General features: G+C 42.0%; 1 protein-coding gene across 3 annotated transcripts in view; it reads right to left on the bottom strand.

Annotated features, from left to right (window-relative positions):
- The window catches only part of ipo11 (importin 11), a 458,122-nt gene that overhangs the window by 255,248 nt on the left and 180,057 nt on the right, over positions 1–22,817 (bottom strand). For all 3 annotated transcript variants that reach the window (XM_043689423.1, XM_043689430.1, XM_043689427.1), the window contains exon 16: positions 18,183–18,309. In XM_043689423.1, coding sequence (XP_043545358.1) covers positions 18,183–18,309 — 127 coding nt within the window. The remainder of the gene's footprint in view (positions 1–18,182; positions 18,310–22,817) is intronic.

Here is a 22,817-nt window from a genome sequence, read left to right as displayed (position 1 = left end):
GGTGAATAAATCTCTTAATCTTATTAATCTCAAAACACTTCTTTACAGATCCAAAAACAATTCTTAACAGAACCCAAAAGCAGCCCTTGCACAGTACTCATATCACAGAAATTTTTTTTATTCAAAAATCTCAATGAGCTTAGGTTAACAGTGACTTCAACTCCAAATCTGAAAAATCTGATGGCTTTTTTCTGCAGTTTTCATTCACCTGAATTTAAACGTTTTCAGATTTAAAAAGCTCTTCAGAGTGTTATCCAAACATTTCTGGTCATACAGTCATAGAGATGTATAGCGCAGCAACAGACCCTTTGGTCAACTCGTCCGGGCCGACTAGATATCCTAAATTAATGCAGTCCCATTTGCCAGCATTTGGGCCATATCCCTCTAAACCCCTCCTATTCATATACCCATCCAGATGTCTTTTAAATGTTGTAATTGTACCAGTCTCCACTACTTCCTCTGGCAGTTCATTCCATATAAGCACTAACCTCTGCGTGAAAACATTGCCCCTTAGGCCCCTTTTAAATCTTCCCCTCTCACTCAAAATCTATGCCTTCTAATTCTGACTCCCCCACCCTATTTTTTTTTATAAACCTCTAGGAGGTCACTCCTCAGCCTCTGACACTTCGGGGAAAATAGCACTAGTCTATTATTAAACGCCAAGTAATCAAGTTTCACTATCTTCTCCTCTTCTCAGGAACAATGCTTTATACTTCAATCTTCATCCAAAGATGGAGGACACAGGAACCCCCGGACGTTTAGTAGTTTAAAGATGAGCAATTGAAATGCTATAGCATGCAAGGCCATGGGCCAAGCACTAGAAAATGGAATTAGAATAGAATGCTTGATGACTGGCATGGACATGATGACCAGAGGGCCTCTTTCCATCCTGCAAAAAATCTATGACTCTATGCACAAGAGAGCCTAACACAAGGAGTAAGGTGCAAGTGACTGCTCTTGACATCAAGGCATAGTCTTTTTCTAGATCTTTCATATACTTGCGTTTCAACGTTCTCAGCTTCAAGTAGAGGCTTCTGTCTTTATCCAAACTTTTCTGGATCAAAGAACACAAGCAAGATTGAATAACATGGAAAGCGGCAAGGGTGGGGGCATTCTGCATTGGTTGCAATCATATCTTGCACAAAGGAAGATGATTGTGGTTATTGGAGGTCAATCATTGCATTCCATCACCAAGGAGTTTCTAAAGGTAGCTTTTTACCCCTAACCATCTTTCGCTGTTCCATCAATGACATTCGCAGAATCATAAGCACCATGTGACAATTCCTCGGACACACCAGTAAGTCTTTGTCAATATGCAGCAGACCTGGACTACATTCAGGTTTGGGCTGATAAGTGGAAAATAATATTCACACAAAACGAGTGCCAGGCAATGACCATTTCCAACAAGTCAGAATCGAACCAAGCAGATACAAGCAAGCAATATGATGGAATAGTCTCTACCTGTCTGCATAAGTGCAGCTGCAAGAATATTCAAGGATTTCAATACAATTCAGGACAAATCAGCATATCATTGGCACCACATTAAAATTCTGCAACTCTCTTTCAAACAAAAATGTGGGTGTATCTATGCCAGATAAATAGGAACAATTTTTTTTGTTCTCTCATGGGACATGGGTGCCACTGGCTGGCCAGCATTTATTGCTTATCCTAAATTACCCTTGAGGAGGTGGTGGTGAGCTCTGTAACCCTGCAGTCCATGTAGTGTGGAAAGATTTTTTTTTCCCCAGTGACACTGAAGGAATGACAATATATTTCCAAGTCAAAATTAGTAGTAGCTTGGTGGTGCTTCCATGTATCTGCTGCCCTTGTCCATCCAGATGGAGGCGGCTGTGGATTTGGAAGATGCTGTATCAGCACTTTTGGTGAATTTCTGCACTGCATCTTGTGGATCGGACACACTTGGCAGCGGAAAGAGTGGATTCTTGCGGATATGGTGTGAACTGTTGTCTGTGCTTTGGACACTTCACTCAAGTACTCCTGTCGCTAACGCGGTTAAAGGTCAAAGAAATCGATCTGTGGTTCAACTCTATTTTATTAACAAAATATTCCTTATTAAAATATATGTGAGCCCCTACATTATCATCCTGAAACTCTCAAACTGGACGCAGCACTCCAGAAGAGGCCTCATCAATGTCCTGTACAACCTCAATATAGTGTTGGAACTCCTGCACTCAAAAGTATAATGACTCAAACCCAAAGAGCTGGACTTGAGATCGAGGCCCTCTGCCAGGAGAAAACTGAAAATTCTTTTCTAAAATTGCACAGGCTGCACATAAAGAAGCAGCCATCAAAATAGCGAAAAGGGAAAAGCAGAGCAAGGCATACTTCGATGGATGGATTATGAGGTAGGTCATTGGGTGATGTTACAAATTTTACAGCTGAAGCATTCCTGTCTCCCAGATATTCACGTCCCCATTTAGTGATGGACAAGGCCAGCCTGTCTCTGTGCAGAATTTTGCTAGATACAGGAAAAACTAGGTAGTGTAATGTTAATCAGTTAAAGGAGTACAGAGCCCAATGCAACAGCAACCAACTCCACATGCATCTAGGGGAAACCAGTTGAGCTGACCCTTACGCAGATCAAACTCCAAACCAATCATTGATGCAGATCCAATCCAAAGGAAGGGTTTAAGAGAGATATGGATCAAATTCTGGCAAATGGGATTGGTTTAAAAGAGGATATCTGGTCAGCATGGACAAGTTGGACCGAAGGGTCCTTCTGTGCTGTACATCTCTATGGCTCTAAATGTGCCAATTAAGAAATTTTCTTCATAAATAGGTCACGCATTCAAATAGTAACTCTCACAATCAGAACATTGTGACATGATACATCAATGCCATTTAGGCAGCACAGTGACACAGTGGTTAGCACTGCTGCCTCATTATGCCAGGGACCCAGGTTTGATTACAACTTTGGGCGACTATCTGTGTGAAGTTTGCATATCCTCCCTGTGTCTGCGTGGGTTTCCTCCAGGTGCTCTAGTTTCCTCCCACAGTCCAAAGATGAACAGGTTAGGTGGAATGGCCATACTAATTTGCCCTATAGTGTTCAGGGGTTAGGTGAGTTAGCCATTGTAAAAATCCCATGCAGGGTTACGCAGATTTTGGAGGGGTGCTCTTGAGGGATCAGTGATGACTCAATGGGCTGAATGGTCTCTTTCTCCAATGTAGGGATTCTATGAACAGTGTCTGTTGATATGCAGGCAAATACAGGAATCTATGTGGTCACATGCACAAGCTGTAAATGCATAACTAATCAGACAGCTTATTTGCCAAGAACAACTCACTGCTGTTGTTTACGTAGTTATTTTCTACAGCAATACAAACGGAAAGGGTGATGCATATACATGTGCACTTCTGAATTACACCTGCATTATTTCTATACTACACCATTGATTTCTTTTCTTTTTTTTGTAAACTTTTTTGTGGACATGAAGAGGGTTACCTCAGATTACGACAGGGTCTGGACCAGATGGGTCAATGGGCTGAGAAGTGGCAGATGGAGTTTAATTCAGATAAATGCGAGGAGGTCATGTTGCAGCTGTACAGGACATTGGTTAGGCTACTGTTGGAATATTGCGTGCAATTCTTGTCTCCTTCCTATCAGAAAAATGTTGTGAAACTTGAAAGGGTTCAGAAAAGACTTACGAGGATGTTGCCAGGGTTGGAGGATCTGAGCTACAGGGAGAGGCTGAACAGGCTGGGGCTGTTTTTCCTGGAGCGTCGGAGGCTGAGGGGTGATCTTAGATTAGATTACAGTGTGGAAACAGGCCCTTCGGCCCAACAAGTCCACACCGCCCCGCCGAAGGGCGACCCACCCATACCCCTACATTTACCCCTTACCTAACACTACGGACAATTTAGCATGGCCAATTCACCTGACCTGCACATCTTTGGACTGTGGGAGGAAACCGGAGCACCCGGAGGAAACCCACGCAGACACGGGGAGAACGTGCAAACTCCACACAGTCAGTCGCCTGAGGCTCCACTGTGCCACCGTGCCGCCCACAAACCTTATCGAGGTTTACAAAATTATGAGGGGCATGGATAGGATAAATAGACAAAGTCTTTTCCCTGGGGTCGGTGAGTCCAGAACTAGAGGGCATAGGTTTAGGGTGAGAGGGGAAAGATATAAAAGAGACCTAAGAGGCATCTTTTTCACGCAGAGGATGGTACGTGTATGGAATGAGCTGCCAGAGGATGTGGTGAAGGCTGGTACAATTGCAACATTTAAGAGACATTTGGATGGGTATATGAATAGGAAGGGTTTGGTGGGATATGGGCCGGGTGCTGGCAGGTGGGACTAGTTGAGGTTGGGATATCTGGTCGGCATGGACAGGTTGGACCAAAGGGTCTGTTTCCATGTTGTTCATCTCTATGACTCTATAACTTGCACTCCCATCTTACTTTTTGATTAATTGAACTAATCCATCCCTATTTATCTCACCATAGTCTGGAATATCTCTATAAAGCCACTTCTCTATTCTGATGGAAAGCACCCAAATTGTCCAATGGCTTTAACTGCAGTGAAACATAAATGTTAGCAAAGATCATTCATTTTAAATGGCCAACTTAGGAAGTCTGTTCCCAAGTAACAAATAAACTTTATGCACCACCAGTTAAGCTATTGAATAACAACAGGAGTCAGAACCATATTTCATTTGCCACCCCTCCAAATCAACGAACACTAATGCAATGGCCTTCCACCCTAAATGACAATGGTTAACGTAACAAAAACTGAATCAAAGGCATCGTAAGACCCATTAAGCGAAGAACAGGCTTTACATGATACTTCTACAACATACGATGACTTGTCAAAACTTTGAATGAAATGTAACTCACCATTACAAGTACTGGGCAACAGAGATTTGTGTTTATCAATCTAATGATGCAAAATTACATTCTATTTGCACGATGAATAGGAGACATCAACTGCTACAAGAGGTAGAGGGAAGTGGCGGGCAAACAAATATAAATGTATGATCTAGAGGCCAGATTCACAACAGGAAAATAATTTTGTTCAAGAAATCTTTCCTTAGTTCACAAACAAGGTCAATGTAAGAGAATAAGAGAAGAAACTAATTCATGTCACATTTATGTAATTAACAAAAAGAACTTGAATATCTAACAGTATACAGAAAATCAATAACCCATCACAAACATGTTTGAGGTATTATGATGCTGCTCCTTTAACAAGGTTATGGCGTCCTGGGCTTTTTGTTTCCAGAGAGGTCATAAAAGACAGACTCCAAAAAGTCTAAGTTTGAAGGATTTTAGGGCCAATTTCATTATAGCTAACAGATACTGTCTCAGGCAAAAGGCCTTTAAGTTTAAAAAACAACGCTTGTACAATGAAAGGGGAGTGGCCAGTTCTCTCAGCTCAGCTTTTTTCTGGTTTGGTTTGGTCTGGCTATTCACTGAAAGCAGTCAGGCAGTTGCAAAAGCTGCTAGACCAAAAGCAGCAGGTCCATGCGGAATCTCTCTCTGACATCTCTCCTGTAAGACCGTGTGTTTGATTTTACCTTTTGTACCAAGGGGTCTTCCTGAGGGTTGTTGCAAGTATTTGGAACAGCTTCGTTAAGTTGGGATGAACTGCTGGGCTTTCGGATAGGTTATGTTATTCGGTATTTTGTTCTCTGTTGTGTTTCATTCAGTAATCTTGTAAATAAATTCTGTTTTGTTTAAAAATACATCGTTTGACGAATTGCATCCCTCCTGGAATATCCGCATTACATCTGCTTAAAACAACTAGCAAAGTGAAAAGGCTGTCAAGACAATCTATTCCTCTATGCGCACAGAAAAGAACACAGTATCCAACATGTTATTCAGAGAATTCAGGTTTATTAATTGGCATTTAGAGTACAGAAACAAGCCATTTAGTCCAACACATTCATGTCAGTCACACAAGCTTCCTCTCAGCCTTCATCTAACTCAAACATAATCTATTCTTTTTCCCCTCATGTTTATCTAGTTTCCCCCAAATATACCTACATTAGTCAATTCAGCTGTGCCTTGTGACTGACAGTCCCATTTTCCATCTACTCTCCAAATAAACAAACAAAAACAGAAATTGCCAGACTCCGGTCTGGCAGCATCTGTGGTGAGATTTCGAGTCCAATGATTATTGATTGCTTGTTACGTATTCACCACTATCATGTATTTATGGCCCTTTAAGTCTGGTCTTGCCCATAACTGAAATTAGTTTTCCCATATGTACACTGGCAAATGCTTTCAAAATCTGAAAAAGCTCAATCAAATTTTTTTTTGAGAGAAGTCCTAGTTATACAACTTTTTATGACAGATTAAACCTCTGGTTTCTGGTATAATTCTGAGAACTAATTTGTGCAACTTCTCTGCTTTTCAATTTATTCAATTATGAAACGTGGGCATAACTGGTTAGGCCAACATTAATTGCCCAACAGTAATTGCTGCTTTCTCAAAGGACTGCAGGCCTGGAGATGAATGAACAACAAAGAACTATTCAGAATTCTAGGATTCAGAACTATCTCGCTGAGGTTAGGTCAAAGTCAAGAGGGTGAGTGATTTGGAAGTGAATGTGCAGGTGCTTTTTTTTGCCATGCATCTGCTTCCCTTGTCGCTCTAAATGGTAGGTACTAAGGTTTGAGTTGAGAGTGTGGCGCTGGAAAAGGTAGCATTGGAGGAGTAGGAGAATTGACGTTTCAGGCTGAAACTCCTTGATATCACTGTGTAGTTGTTTCAGTGACTTCTCGCCATGTGTCCACAGGAAGAAAATGTCATCAATATACCTGGTCTGTAGTGTTGATTGGAGGTCCTGCATAGAGGAGAAGTCTTGTTTGAATCTATGCATGAAAATGTTGTACACTGGGGTGTAAATTTGGTCTCCATGGCTGTTCCGTGTGTCTGGATGAAGAATTGGTTGTCAAAGGTGAAAACATGGTCGAGGATAAAGCGGATGAGTTGTAGGACAGTACTCTGAGATTGGCAGTTGTTGGTGTTGAACACTGAGGCTGTTGCCGTGACACCGTCATTGTAGGGGATGCTGGTGTAGAGTGCTGAAATGTCCATTGTGATGAGGAATATTCTGGTTCGACTGCTCTGTGGGTGTTCAGTTTCAGTAAGAAATCCGAAGTGCTGTGACAGAAGCTGGGGGTGTCCTGAACAATGGGACAAATGCCTTCAACATAACCATGGAGTCATGGAGGGAATGGTCTCTCCGGAATGCAAATAGGGGTGGGGAAGAAAATATATCCCTAGTGGTGGGGTCTGTTTGTAGGTGGCCGAAGTGGTGGAGGATGATGCGTTGTATACGGACATTAGTGGGGTGGAAGGTGAGGACCGGGATGGGTTCTGTTCTTGTTGTGTTGAGAGGGGTGGTGTTCAAGGGTGGAGGGGTAGGCAGTGTAGGAGATGCTGGAGGACATCGGCAACCATGTGGGAGGGGAAATTACAGTCTTTGAAGAAGGAGGCCATCTGGGATTTTCTATGTGGAATTGGTCACACTGGGAACAGATGTGGCAGAGGCCGAGGAATTGGGAATAAGGGATGGCGTTTTTACAGGAGTCAGGATGGGAGGAGGTGTAGCCCAGGTAGCTTGGGAGTTCATGGGTTTGTAGTAGACATCCGTGGTCAGTTGGCTGCTGGAGATGGAGATGTCCGGGAAGTGTCCAAGATGGTCCAGGTGATTTTGAGGTTGGGGTGAAAAGTGTTAGTGAAGTTCATGAACTGTTCAACCCCCTCGTGGGAGCACGAGGTAGCACCTACACAGTCATTGATGTAGCTGAAGAAGAGGTGGAGGGTGATGTCGGTGTAGTTGCAGAAGATGGACTGTTCAATGTACCCAACAAAGAGGCAGGCATAGCGAGAGCACATGTTGGTTTGGAGGAAGTGGGAGGATTGGAAGGAGAAATTGTTAAGGGTGAGGATAAGTTCAGCCTGGCAGATGAGGGTGTCATTGGAAGGATATTGGTTTGGGGCTGCATGAGAGGAGGAAACGGAGAGCTTGGAGGCCTTTGTCATGGCAGACAGATGCTTACGAGGAAGCAAAGAAAAAGGTAGAGAATGTTGGAGAGGAAAAGGTAGGGTGGTTGTAGATTCCGCCTCCGGGTCACTTTTTCAATCAAGACTCCCACCCACAAGCCTAATTCCCAAATCTTTGATTCTCCTGCTCCTTGGATGTTGCCTGACCTGCTGTGTTTTTCCAGCACCACACTCTCTTTTCTGATCTCCAGCATTTACAGTCCTCATTTTCTCCTCACGAAAGGTTTGAAGGTGTTACCTGAGGTGTTCGTAAGTTCATGCGATGAATTTTGCTGATAGTGCACAATGCTGCCAAAGTCTGCTGGTTGTGGCAAAGTGATGAATATTGAATGGGATACATGGGATGCAAACCAAACTGGGTGGTTTTGTTCTGGATGGAAACAAGACTCTGGATTGTTGTCAGAGTTGCATCTATGGACCCAGGTGGAGAGACTACCCTCATATTACTGTCTTGCGCCTTGAATATGCTGGAGAGGCACTGGGAGAGAGGAGGAGAATTACTCACCACAGAGTTCTCTGCTTCTGAATTGGCCTCATAGCTGTAGTATTTATATGACTGGTTCAAGGTCAGTCTCTGGTCAACTGAAAATCCAAGAATGTTGATAGCAAGGTATTCAGCGATGGTAATGACATTGAACGTTAATGGGCAATGGCTAAATTATGTTTGGTCAGAGATGATCATTGTCTGGCACTTGTTTGCCATGAATGTTACATATGACTTAGAGGGGATGTCAGAGGCGGGTTCTTTGCACAGAGAATTGTGAGAGCATGGAATGCGTTGCCAGCAGCAGTTGTCGAAGCAAGGTCATTGGGGACATTTAAGAGACTGCTGGACATGCATATGGTCACAGAAATTTGAGAGTGCATACATGAGGATTAATGGTCGGCACAACATTGTGGGCTGAAGGGCCTGTTCTGTGCTGTACTGTTCTATGTTCTGTGTTCTAAACCAAGTCTGGATGTTGTGCAGTCTTGTTTTGTCTGATGACTTACTGCTTCAGGGTCTGAGAAATAACAAGTGGTGTTTAACATAGTGTTATCAGTGAACATCTCCACTCCTAACGTATTGATGGTGCAAACGTCAACAATGAAGCAATGAAAATGGTTAGGTCTAGGCACGACTCTGAGGAACTCCTGCTGTCACATCCTGGGGCTCAGATAATTGGTCAGGGCTAGATATCCCATTCTCTGGCCTTCCCTTGGCCCACAGCCATATGTCTCCTGAATGAATGCAGCAGACACACCCCTGATTTGAGCACAGGAGCTCCTGTGTAGTCACTGGATCCTGCTTTTTCTTCCTCATTTCCTGCCCCAGGTTATTAACAGCCAAAAAGTACAACTATCTTGCATTCTCACAGGTAGGACTCAAATCAATAGAGAGCTTTCCCCTCGATTCCCAATGATTCCAGCTTTAGAAGAGCTGCCATATTTGGTCAAGTGCAATGTCATGTGGTCATCAAGTCACTCTCACTTTACTTTAGAATTCTATTCTTTTGCCCATGTTTGATCCAATGCCAAAGAACATTGAACATTACAGCGCAGTACAGGCCCTTCAGCCTTCGAGGTTGCGCTGACTTGTGGAACCAATCTGAAACCTATCTATCCTACACTATTCCATTTTCATCTATATGTTTATCCAATGACCATTTAAATGCCATTAAAGTTGGCAAGACTATTACTGCTGCAGGCAGCACGTTCTACGTCCCAACTATTCTAAGTAAAGAAACTACCTCTGACATCTGTCCTATACCTATCACCCATGAATTTAAAGTTATGTCCCCTCATGCTAGCCATCACCATCCAAGGAAAAAGGCTCTTACTTTCCACCCTATCTAACCCTCTGATTATCTTAAATGTCTCAATTACGTCACCTTTTAACCTTCTTCTCTCTAAAGAAAACAGCCTCAACTCCCTCAGCCTTTCCTCATAATACCTTCCCTCCATTACAGGCAACATCCTGGTAAATCTCCTCTGGACCCTTTCTAAAGCTTCCACATCCTTCCTATAATGCAGTGACCAGAACTATACACCAATACTCCAAGTGCGGCCTCATCAAGTTTTGTACAGCTGCAGCACGATCTTGTGGCTCAGAAACTCAATAGCTCTACAAATAAAAGTTAACGCACCGTATGCCTTCTTGACAACCCTATTAACTTGGGTGGCAATGTTCAGGGATCTGTAACTGTTCCTTGAATAAATTCCTCATTTCCATTGTGCCCTTTCCCAACCTATGCTTCCTAAATCTTGCTTAATCACATCATAATTGCTTTTCCACCAGCTATAACTCTTGCCCTGCGGTATATATCTATCCCTTAAATCGGTAAACATAACCGAATTGTGGTGACTATCACCAAAGTGCTCACCTACATCCAAATCTAACACCTGACTAGGTGCATTACCCAGCAGCAAATCCAATGCGGCCTTGTCTCTTGTTGATTTGTCTACATACTATGTCTGGAATCCATCCTGCATACATTAGAAAAAACCTGACCCATCTCATGTACTCGAATTATAGTATTTCCAGTCAATATTTGGAAAGTTAAAGACCCTATAACAACTACTCTGATACGGTCGCTCCTATCCAGAATTATTTTTGCTATCCTTTCCTCTACATCACTGGAACTATTTGGAGGCCTGCAGAAAACTCCAAACAGGGTGACTTCTCCTTTCCTGTTTCTAACTTCAGCCATATTACCTCTGTAGCCATATTGAGGTCAAGAGCTGAGTGGCCCTGGCAGAACCAAGGTTTGTCAGCGAGCAAGTTATTCCTTTTCAAATGCCAGTTGATAGCACTATTGATGACTCCTTCTACTGCTTTGGTGCAGTTCAAGAATAAATTGATAGGTTAGTAATTCGTGGGTTGGAAAACCTTGCTTTTTTTTGCAGACAGGATACACCTTAGCATTTTCCACATGACTGGGAAGAGATCAATGTTGTATCTACACGGAAACAGTATGTTTAGAGGTGCATCTAGACAGGGCGTCAGTAGTATTGTTGGAATGTATTCGGGGCCCATAGTCTTTATACTATCCAGGGTCCTCAGCAGTTTCATGATATCATGTAGACTAAATCAAATTTCCAACTGGCATCTGTAATGTTGGGGACCTCTGGAGGGGTTTGAACTGGATCATCTACTCACCATTTCTCTTTATGGACACTGCAAATGCTGCAGAGTTGTCTTTTGTGCTGAGCTCCCCAAGGTAATATTTTTAAATACCATTTGTTTACAGAAAACTTGCTACCTCTGCCTCATTTTCTTCCATATTGTAGATGTTAAGCTAACTGGTCTATAACTTCCTCTTCTTGTCTCCCATTTTTAAAAGAAAAGTTTTAATCACCAATTTCAAAATTCAATGGAACCTTCTCTGAATCTACTGAATTTCAGAAAATTAAAACCAATGCATCAACTATCTTACCAGCTACTTCTTTCCCACGCAAAGAACCCAGGATGAAGTCCTGGATCTGGGGACTTGTGAGTTCCCATTGCCAACACTTCACTCAGTACCACTTCATTGCTGATTGTAATTTCTAGAGTCCAACCCTCTCTTCTATTTTCAGATTTACAGCAAATTCTTGAAATTTGCTTCTATTCTCAGCAGAAAACTGATGCAAAATATCTGTACCATTCATCTGCTGTAACTTTATTTTCCACAAGTTCATAAGAAATAGGAGCAGAATTAGGCCATTAGGTCCATCGAGTCTGATCCACCATTCGATCATGGCTGATATGCTTCTCAGCCCCATTTTCCTGCCTTCTCTCCACATTGCTTCAACCCATTAACATTTAAAAATCCATCTAATGCCTCCTTACACTTACTCACTGTCCCAGCATCCACCGCACTTTGGGGTAGCGAATTCCACGGATTCACAACCCTTTGGGAGAAGTAGTTTCTCCTCAACACTGTTTTAAATTTGCTACCCGTTACCACAAGACTATGGCCTCTCTGTCCTAGAATGCTCCACAATAGGAAGCATCCGCTCCAAGTCCATTTTATCCACACCTTTTATCATCTTGAATGCCTCAATTTGATCTCCCCTCATTCTTCTAAGTTCCAGAAAGTATAGTCTAAACTGTTCAATCAGTTCAACACAATAAACCCCTCATCTCTGGGATCAATCTAGTGAACCTCCTTTGAACTGCTTCTAATACCACCACATCTTTCCTGAAATAAGGGGACCAAAACTGTGTACAATATTCCAGGTGCGCATTCACCAATACCAAAAATAATCCCTGACCTTTATATTCCATTGCTTTAGATGTAAAAGTCAACAGAGTCTAGATTAGAGTGGTGCTGGAAAAGCACAGCAGGTCAGGCGGCATCCGAGGAGCAGGAAAATCGACATTTCGGGCAAAGGCCCTTCATCAGGAAGGAAGGCATGGAGCCTCTGGGGTGGAGAGATAAATGGGTGTTGGGCCACGGGGCGGTGTGGTTGATTAGTGTGGGTGTCCCAGAGATGTTCCCTAAAGCGTTCAGCAAGGTGTCCAGTCTCCCCAATGTAAAGGAGATGCATCAGGAGCAACGGATACAATAAATGACATTGGTGGATGTGCAGGCGAAACTTTGATGGATGTGGAAGGCTCCTTTGGGGCCTCGATTGGAGGTGAAGGGGGAGGTGTGGGTGCAGGTTTTGCAATTCCTGCGGTGGCAGGGGAAGGTGCCAGGAAGGGAGGATGGGTTGTTGGAGGGGCGTGAACCTGTCCAGGTCGTCACGGAGGGAACGGTCTTTGCGGATAGCGGAAATGGGTGGGGAGGGAAATATATCTCTGATGGTGGGGTCTGTTTGGAGGTGGCGGAAATGTCAGGGGATGATGTGGTTTATGCGAAGGTTGGTAGAGTGGAAGGTGAGGACCGGGGGGTTCTGTCCTTGTTATAGTTGGAGGGGTGGTATTTGAGGGCGGAGGTGCAGGATGTGGATGAGATACATTAGAGGGCATTTTCAGCCATGTGGGAAGGGAAATTGCGATCTCTAACCAAGTAGGCCATCTGGTGTATTCTGTGGTGGAACTGGTCCTCCTGGGAGCAGATACAGTGGAGGCGGAGGAATTGGGAATACGGGTAGCATTTTTGCAGGAGGGAAGATGGGAAGAAGTGTAATCCAGGTAGCTGTGGGAGTCAGTGGGTTTGTAAAAAATGTCAGTGTCAAGTCGGTTATCATTGATAAAGATGGCAAGATCCGGGAAGGGAAGGTAGGTGTCAGAGATGGTCCAGGTGAATTTAAGGTGGAATGCGTTGGTGAAGTTGATGAACTGCTCAACCTCCGCGCTGGAGCACGAAGTGGCACCGATGCAGTCAAGCGGAAGAAGAGGTGGGGAGTGGTGCTGGGGTAACTACGGAAGATGGACTGTTCTACGTAGTCGACAAAGAGACAGGCAAAGCTGGGGCCCATGCAGGTGCCCATGGCTACCCCGTTCGTCTGGAGGAAGTGGGAAGATTCGAAGGAGTAATTGTTAAGGGTGAGGACCAACTCAGCTAAATGAATGAGAGTGTCGGTGGAAGGGTACTGTCGGGGACGTCAGGAGAGGAAGAAACGGATGGCTTGGAGTCCCTGGTCATGGTGGATGGAGTTGTAGAGGGATTGGATGTCTATGGTGAAGATGAGGCGTTGGGGTCCGGGGAACTGGAAGTCTTGGAGGAGGTGGAGGGCATGGGTGGTGTCTCAAACGTATGTGGGGAGTTCCTGGACTGGAGAGGGGATAGGACAGTATCGAGGTAGGTGGAGATGAGTTCGGTGGGGCAGGAGCAGGCTGAGACAATGGGTCGGCCAGGGTGGTCAGGCATTTGGATCTTGGGAAGGAGATAGAATCGGGCGATGCAGAGTTCGCGGGCGAGGTTGGAAGCTGTGGGTGGGAGATCTCCTGAGGTGATGAGGTTGTGTATGGTCTGGGAGATGATGGTTTGGTGATGGGGGGTGGGGTCAAGGTTGAGGGGGCAGTAGGAGGAGGTGTCTGCAAGTTGGCGTATGGCTTCAGTGGTGTAGAGGTCAGTGCGCCAAACTACCACTGCACCCCATTTATCCACTGGTTTGATGGTGAAGTTGGGAAAGCCAACATTCCATTCGCTTTCTTTACTACTTGTTGTACCGACATGCCAGTTCTCTTTGACTCACAAACACGTACAGCAAGATCCCTTTGCTCCAGAGCACCCCAAAGCATCTCCCCATTAAAATAATAGGCCACCTTTCCATTTTTTGACCCAAATGCATGACCTTGCACTTATTCATGTTAAACTCCATCTGCCACATTTTGGTCCACTCTCCTAACCTATCTATATCCATTTGTAAGGTTCTTATTTCCTCATTGCAATTTACCGTTCTGCCTATTTTTGTTCAACTGCAAATTTGGGTATCCAGCCTTCTTTCTCCAGGTCGTTAATGTAGATTGTAAATAGCTGGGGTCCAAGGAGTGAAACCTGTGGCACTCCACTCGTTACATCTTGTCAGCCTTTATCGCAACTCCCTGTCTTCTGTCCATCAGCCAGTTATCTATCCAGGCTAATAAATTACCACTACCCTAATCCCATACGATCCAACCTTGTGAATTAACCTTTTGTGCAGCACCTTATCAAACACTTTCCAAAAAGTCCATCTGCAGTATCCTCATTACCCACCTTGCTTGTTACATCTTCAAAGAACTCTAGCAAATTAGTCAAAAAATATTTGCCCTTCATAAAAGTATGCTGACTCTGATGGATAGCGTCTTGACTTTCCAAATGTCCTGATATTGCTTCCTTGATAATTAATTCTAACACTTTCCCAACAACTAACTGGTTTAACTAACTGGTCTGTAAATTCCCACATTTTGCCTCTCTCCCTTTTTGAATAAAGGGCATTATATTAACCATTTCCAATCCACTGGAACCTTTCCTCTGTCCATAGAATTTTGAAATATTGTAACCAATGGATCTACTATCTCTGCTGCCACTTCATTTAACATCCTGGAATGTAGGCCATCAGGACCAACAATCACTATGCTAACTCTATTCTAAATATCTACAAAAACTCTTTTTTTAATTTCTAGGTACCTTTCTCCTATTATAATTTTTTCTCTCTTTATTAATTTTTTTAGTCAATTTTCATTTTTTGTAAATATTCTGTCCAACAATACATGAATGTACAAATTAGACAGTGGAAATAAGGTGATTTGGCCCCCTTGAGACTGCTCAGCCATTTGATATGAACATTGCTGATGCAATTGCTCCACATTCCTACCAATCTGATAGCCTTTCACCCCCTTGTTTATCAGGATTTTATCCAGTTCTGCCTTAAAAATATTCCAAGAAAAGAGTTCCAAGGATTCACGGCCAGCTATGAGAAAAAACAAATAATTTCTCTTAAACTTTGATCTGCCACCCACCTTTTTTTTTCTTTTAAGTTTGATGCTATCTTCAAATTATTTAACCACTGATGGTGGGCTTGGAATCTTCTCCTTATTGGAATGTTTTTTTTGTGTGTTCTAAAATATACCCTTAAATACCTCTCCTGCATCTCCACTTACTAATCCCTGAATCTCATTTGCCAGTTTGTGTTGGCTAGTTTTGTCTTCTTACTCTTGTATGGGCCCTTATTTAACTTAAAACATTAATCTTGGGTCCACTCTTTTTTTCATCAAGAAGGCTGAGTTTTACATTCAGCTTATGATCTTATTTACCACTGTGCCTTGACTAGGTCATTAACTAATCCTACCTCATTGCACAGTACCAGGCCTGGTATCTCAAACACACCCAAATGTGCTCTTAACTGCAATGTCTATTTGAAATTTCCTACTTTACTGTAATGTCAACCCTTTAATGTTGTCCAATTTCTATCTTATTTTTCAACTCTGTAAGCAATGCAACTACTTTTATGACTCTGCTGTATCCAAGAATTGTACCTTGGTACTTGTACCTAAAATATCACCATAAGAAGGCAGACATTGTAAAAACTTTTCACTGTACTCCTACAATGGAGTGACAATAAAAGGATATTCTAATTCTATCCTTAAAGCAATTTATGAACTCCTCCTCTGGTTAACTTCGCCCTTCATATGATTATTGTCATTCCTTTCTGACAAGCACCCACCCTCACCACCATTTCATACTTCATACTCATCCGACTTCGTGGTTATGGTTCAAGTGAATTCTTGAATGGATAAGCATTTTGACTGCACTTTGCAATGAAGAATTCTTTTTGAATTGTGGGAAAACAAAATCAATAAGCAGGAATATAAAATTCTGCCAAAAGATTGTCACCATCATTTCTCATCGTGACCTAAACCACTTCTACGTTCTGATTTCCTGAATTAGGTAAAAACAATGACTGCAGATGCTGGAAACCAGAGTCTAGATTAGAGTGGTGCTGGAAAAGCACAGCAGTTCAGGCAGCATCCGAGGAGCAGTAAAATCGACGTTTCGGGCAAAAGCCCTTCATCAGGAATACAGCCTGAATTCCTGAATTAGGCCACCCCTCTCTGTGGTGCTAATGTCATGGTTAATTAGCAAAGTTGGCATTCCACTTTTCCTAGTTTCCATCTTGTCTAAGCCTCTTGTAACCTTCAAAATTCAGATCGTACCTTATGTCATCCTGCAGCCACATCTCTGTAATGACCATTTGCATTACCCATTCATCAATTTTGTTTCAAAAACTACGTTTACTCAGATGAACAGTCTTATTTTTATTCACTTGTGGGGCGTGGACATCACTGGCTGGCCAGCATTTATTTCTTGCCCCTAGTCGCCCTTAATGAGGTAGTGGCGAGCTGGCTTCTTGAACCGCTGCAGTCCATGTGCTGTAAGTAGACTCACGATGTCTTTAACAGCATCAACGAAACATAATGTTTACGCTGAAGTTCTTGCTTAGGGGAGCAAAAACACTACCTGGAGACTAAGTGTCCTCACCTTGAAAGTAAAGCAACATCAAGTGAACGTACTGATCAAGGAAATAAGCTTGCTGTCTCATGGTAAAGTTTTAGCAAGAATGTGGGAATGCATGAAGCGTTACGTGCTTTTCATTGACGCTAAATCAACACTTCATTTCCTAACCCATAGTTCATAGGTTTTACTGGGCTGAGATATTTGAAAAGGCTAAACAAACTTAGCCTTACTTCGTGAGGTGAAAACTACAATATTTCATCATGCATGAAGTATATAGCTTTATTAAAAATGCTTTGCTATTAACTGGAAAGTACATTCTGCAAAAAAATGTTAATATACTTCCTATATTGTGCTGTTATTATGGATTGCAAACTGCTACAATTTAAAAAACCAAAAAACATTCTATACAAAATTCCATATATATTTATCCAAGACACAAATTAACTGTGGGTATGCAAAATCCATGTCAATGTGTTTTTTGGTCAACAATATTGAGATCAAGTCAAGAGTTAAGAGAAGTGGATTGACACTGTGGGTGACCATTTTTTGACAGAATTTTATACTCCTGCTTCTTGATTTTGCTTTCTTACAGTTCAAAAAGATTTCCTCATCACAGCTTGCAGTTGAAACACTAGTCCAGTTTACTTCAATGCATCTGTAAAATGGGACTTTCTTCATTTACTTGCATCAGGAACAGATAGAGAAAACACTTAAAAGAGGAGCCTGACTTGTCATTGAGAAGTAAAAATCAAGCTAAGATTTTGCAAATTCTGCACCAGTATAAAAAACTCAACCGACATAATTAGTCATTAGCTGCACTTTTGTTTTTATTTCCATTCCAAGCAATATATTGCATTTGTAAAGTATGTTAAACCTGCTTGAAAAAAATACACAGGTAAAAGAGGTATTCATCAGAGGCACTAAACAAATTTATCATTAATTATCCAGCAAGCCAAATTGCTGACCATTATGGAAAGGACAACTGTTCATAGCATTCTTCTAATTCAAGATCACTAACTTTGTACTAGAGACTAATTTTATCTTCATAGACATCTTAAGATGGGTGATCAGTGGAGATGTGGATCAAAGAGAAACTCAAGGTCCAAAATCTGCTGCCCTAGTGTCTCACTTCAACTTGAACAAAGTAGACACACATCATGTTTCCAAATTTAATCACCACTAAAAAGACACGTCAATATGTTAGCAACAGCCATATCACTACAAACTTAAGATTGCCAAATAAATTAAATATAGACTGGATTGTGAAAATATAAACTATATTTGAAAACGTACCACACGGTCTTGGTCTTGCATGAGATTAAGGATAGCCTCGTACAACAATGGTCTTAATTCTGATTTAAATTTTACTGAGATCCATTGACCAATCAACCAAATCACCCTCCGCCGAATAAGTTTGTATCTGTACATTAAAAAAAAGATAATTACATATTAGTAGCCTCTTAAAAATGTTGTCCTCAAACACATGACCAAACCATTAAAAAACCCTGCAACATTGTTAGATTAATTTACAGTGCCTTGCCAGATCTATTCTAGTAGGGAGAAATTAATTTTCTGAAGATGGTCATCATGATACATTATTATTGCTGGTCAGCTTGGGTTTTAAAGTAAAGGAATACTGAACATCATAGAATCATAAAGAACAGAAGAGGCTATTCAGCCCATCCAATCTGTACTGCCAAAAATATAATACTACTTATACTAGGCGATGAGCTGTTGGTATTATGGCTGGACTGTTAATCCAGAGACCAGATAATGTTCTGGGGACCCAAGTTCGAATCCTGCCACAGTAGCTAGCACAATTTGAATTCAACAATAAAAAACTCTAGAATTAAGACTCTAATGATAACCATGAATCCATTGCCGATTGTCAGAAATCCCATGTGGTTCACTTATGTCCTATAGGGAAGAAAACTGCCATCCTTACCTGGTCTGGCCTACATCTGACTCCAAACCCAAAGCAATGTGGTTGACTCTTAACTGCCCCTTGGGTAATTGGAGATGTGCAATAAATTCTGCCTAGACAGCAACACGCTCATTCCTTGAATGAATAAAAGGCCCATAGCCTTGAATGCTATGACACATCCGAGAGCTCATTCAAGTACTTTTAAATACTTGGTGAATATGGTGAATCTCCTTTGGACCCTCTCCAGTGCAATCACATTCTTCTGTAGTGTGTCACAATACTCCATCTGTAGCCCAATACAGCTCCAACATAACCTCCCTGCTATTATAATCTATACCACAACTGATAAAGACATGCTTCCCCAATACCTCAACTACCAGTTTACCTGTCCTGCCACCTTCAGAAATCTGTGAACAAGCACCCAAAGATCCCTCCATTTTTTTGAGATTCATTAAGTATTTCCTTGTCCTGTTCCTTCTTCCAAAGTGCACTACCTCACATTTATCGGGGTTAAATTCCATCTGCCACTGTTGTGTCCATTTTCCCAACTCATTTTTATTTTCCTGTAAACTAATACTTTCCTTTTCACTGTCAACCACTCGGCCAATCTTTGCGTCATCTGAAAACTTACTTACCATCCCTCCCACATTTTTACTTGCACACAAGGGTATTATTAAATTGGAGAGGGTTCAGAAAAGATTTAGAAGGATGTTGCCAGGACTGAAGGGCTTGAGTTATGAGAGGCTTCATAGGCTGGGGTGTGGGAGGTGTGGGAGGTTGCAGGGTGACCTTATGGAGATTTGTAAAATCATGAAGGGTATAGATAATGTGAATACCATGATCTTTTTCCAAGGGTAGGGGAATTCAAAAGTAGAAGATATAGTTTAAAGGTGAAAGGGAAAGATTTAAAGGGGAACTGAGAGGCAACTTTTTTCACACAGAGGTTAGTATATGGAATGAACAGCCAAAGAAAGTGGTAGATGCATGTACAGTTACAATATTTCTTATATAAATATTTTTATTGAAAAAAGTTTTAAGGTTTTTTACAAAATTACAAAGCTAATACAAAATAGTGTAATCTCTTAACAGTATAGTAATAATATCAGTATTAAAAAGCTAACTACTAATCTACTCTACAGGCTACCAAAGCACAAAATAAGATATAGAAAGAGAAACTCTATGTATTAGCAAAAAAAGAAAAACTACAGTATAGCAAATAACTAACAACAAAAAAAAGAAAAAAGAAATAAATAAATAAGCATTCAAAGTAAAATTATGTCAAGTCATAATAAAACCCGTATTTATATGGGATTCTTCCCACCAGGGCCTCCTGAACCGACACACGTAGTCCTCATGGCTAAATAAAGGCCCTTGATAGTATGGCTGATACATCTGCATTGATATAGTTCAGGAAGGGCCGCCACGTTCTATAAAACAATTCCATTTTCTGGTGCACCCTATTTACAAGGAAGTCTAGAGGGATAGATTCCATAACTATCCTATGCCAGTTCGAAAGTCCAGGACTTTTGGATACCCAGCTTGCTAGTATGTTTTTCAAAAGGCGAGGATAGAAAATAATTTTTTCCCATATCCATCTAGAGAGGGAAGATTTGAAGAGCCCAAATGGAGAGACACCGGGTCTAACCCAATCTCCGTTCCCAATATCTTTGCCAAGGCATTCGCTACACTGTCCCAGTATCTACGAATCGTATGACATGTCCACACACAGTGAGTGAGAGTACCAACTTCTATTTTACCTTTAGGACACATTGGAGATGCTCCTGCCTTAAACTTTGCAAGTCACTCTGGTGCTATATGGGCCCTATGAAGTATCTTCAATTGAATAGCTTAAGTCCTGTTATAGATAGAGATCTTCCTGGCATTTTCCCAGATGTCCTCCCACATTTCTAAGGAATTGCCATCCCTAATTCTTGAGTCCAGGTTTTATATAGCCGTTGCATGTCCTTCGAAACATTATTAGCTAGCGAGTCATAGAGAGTACTGACCGAGAGTGCGTCCATCGGCCGAAGCACTCTCCTTTCCATATCCGATTTGTAAGGATTGGTCATTAATGTGGTCTTTTGTTGTATGAAATCTCGTAATTGAAAATATCGAAAGAGATCCTTGCTAGACAACCCAAACTTCTAACATAACTGTTCAAAGGACATCATGACCTCCCTATCAAATAAATCTCCCAAACATGAGATTCCTCTGGACTCCCAAATTTTAAATCCAGCATCTATCAGACCTGGCTGAAATCCCAGCATTCCCACTAAAAAAGGAGTATAGGGGAAAGTTTTTTCTAAATTACCCTCACCCTGTCATATCATCCTCCAAGCTTTGATTGTGTTTAGGACAATCGGGCTTTTACAATAATCCATGACAGTTCTCATCTTATCCGTAAACAATAGATTGATATGGGGCATTTTGATTGGGAAGCCTCAATATCTAGCTGAATTGATTGTGAATCACAAGAGACCCAGTCAGCCACATATGATAGCAGAGAGCTTAGTTGGTACTTTCTAAAATCCGGAAAATCCAGACCTCCCCTTACTTGTGGGAGCTGTAATTTATCTAATTTGATAAGGGGCCGTCTATGATTCCAAACAAAGGAACCAAGCCAATCATAAAGCTTGCGCAGCGCCTGTTTCAGCAACATCAGGGGAAGCATTCTCATGGGGTGTAATAACCGTGGGAGGATATTCATCTTAACCAAAGGTGTTCTTCCTAACCAGGATATTGGGAGATCTTCCCAACGCTGGAGGTCCTGCCTTATTTTCTCTAATAAATGAATGTAATTAGCTTTATATACCTGACCGAATACCGGCGTAATAAAAATACCTAATAAAGGAAACCTCCCAGTAACCACCGAAAGGGGATGCGAGATCCATCCGCAAAGTTAGATATGCTGGTAAGATCCACTGATCACTGGCCTCTGATTTTGTGAAATTAATTTTGTATCCTGAAAAACCACTAAATAAATTAACCACTTGAATTAAGCAAGGCACAGATGTCAATAGATCATTTAAGAAGAGAACATTACCCGCATAAATAGTAATTATGCTTGCCTGATCCTACCTCCGGGGCCGTTATACTGGGGTCAGTTCAGATAGCTTCCATTAGCGGTTCGATCGCTAGTGTAAATAATAGTAGCGAAAGAGGGCATGCTTGACAGCAACCGCTGCCAACACTAAAACTATCCGATCTCATCAAATTAGTAATCACCGCTGTTTTCGGGTCATTATATAAAACTGTGACCCGCTTAGTAAAAACCTCTCCATTACTAAACCACTCCATAGTATAAAAACGGTAAGGTCATTCTATCCAATCAAATGCTTTCTCTGCATCCAGGGAGACAACTAATCCTAGCATTGCTTTTTGCTGGCAGACCTGTACCATATTTAACACTCTTCTGATATTATTAGTAGATCTGCGACCCTTAGCAAACCCAGTCTGATCCTCTTTTATAATAAATGGCAAAACCTTCTCCAGCCTGATTGCCAACACTTTGGGAGAATTTTTAAGTCCACATTTAATAAAGATATAGGCCTGTACGAGGCACAATCGTTTGAGGCTTTCCCTTTCTGGGTAGTAGTTGATGGTAAAGGTTCATCTTGGAGTGCCGTTACTAGCGGTGCTCCGCAAGGATCTGTTTTGGGACCATTGCTGTTTGTCATTTTTATAAATGACCTGGAGGAGGGGCTAGAAGCTGTGGTTCTGTTCGCCGAGCTGGAAGTTTTTGTTGCAAACGTTTCGTCCCCTGTCTAGGTGACATCCTCAGTGCTTGGGAGCCTCCTGTGAAGCGCTTCTGTGGTGTTTCCTCCGGCATTTATAGTGGCCTGTCCCTGCCGCTTCCGGTTGTCAGTTTCAGCTGTCCGTTGTAGTGGCCGGTATATTGGGTCCAGGTCGATGTGTTTGTTGATGGAGTTTGTGGATGAGTGCCATGCTTCTAGGAATTCCCTGGCTGTTCTTTGTTTGGCTTGCCCTATAATGGTAGTGTTGTC

This window comes from Chiloscyllium plagiosum, chromosome 1, assembly GCF_004010195.1.
Source record: "Chiloscyllium plagiosum isolate BGI_BamShark_2017 chromosome 1, ASM401019v2, whole genome shotgun sequence".
Lineage (NCBI taxonomy): Eukaryota > Metazoa > Chordata > Chondrichthyes > Orectolobiformes > Hemiscylliidae > Chiloscyllium > Chiloscyllium plagiosum.
This window is presented reverse-complemented; position numbering and strand designations above follow the sequence as displayed.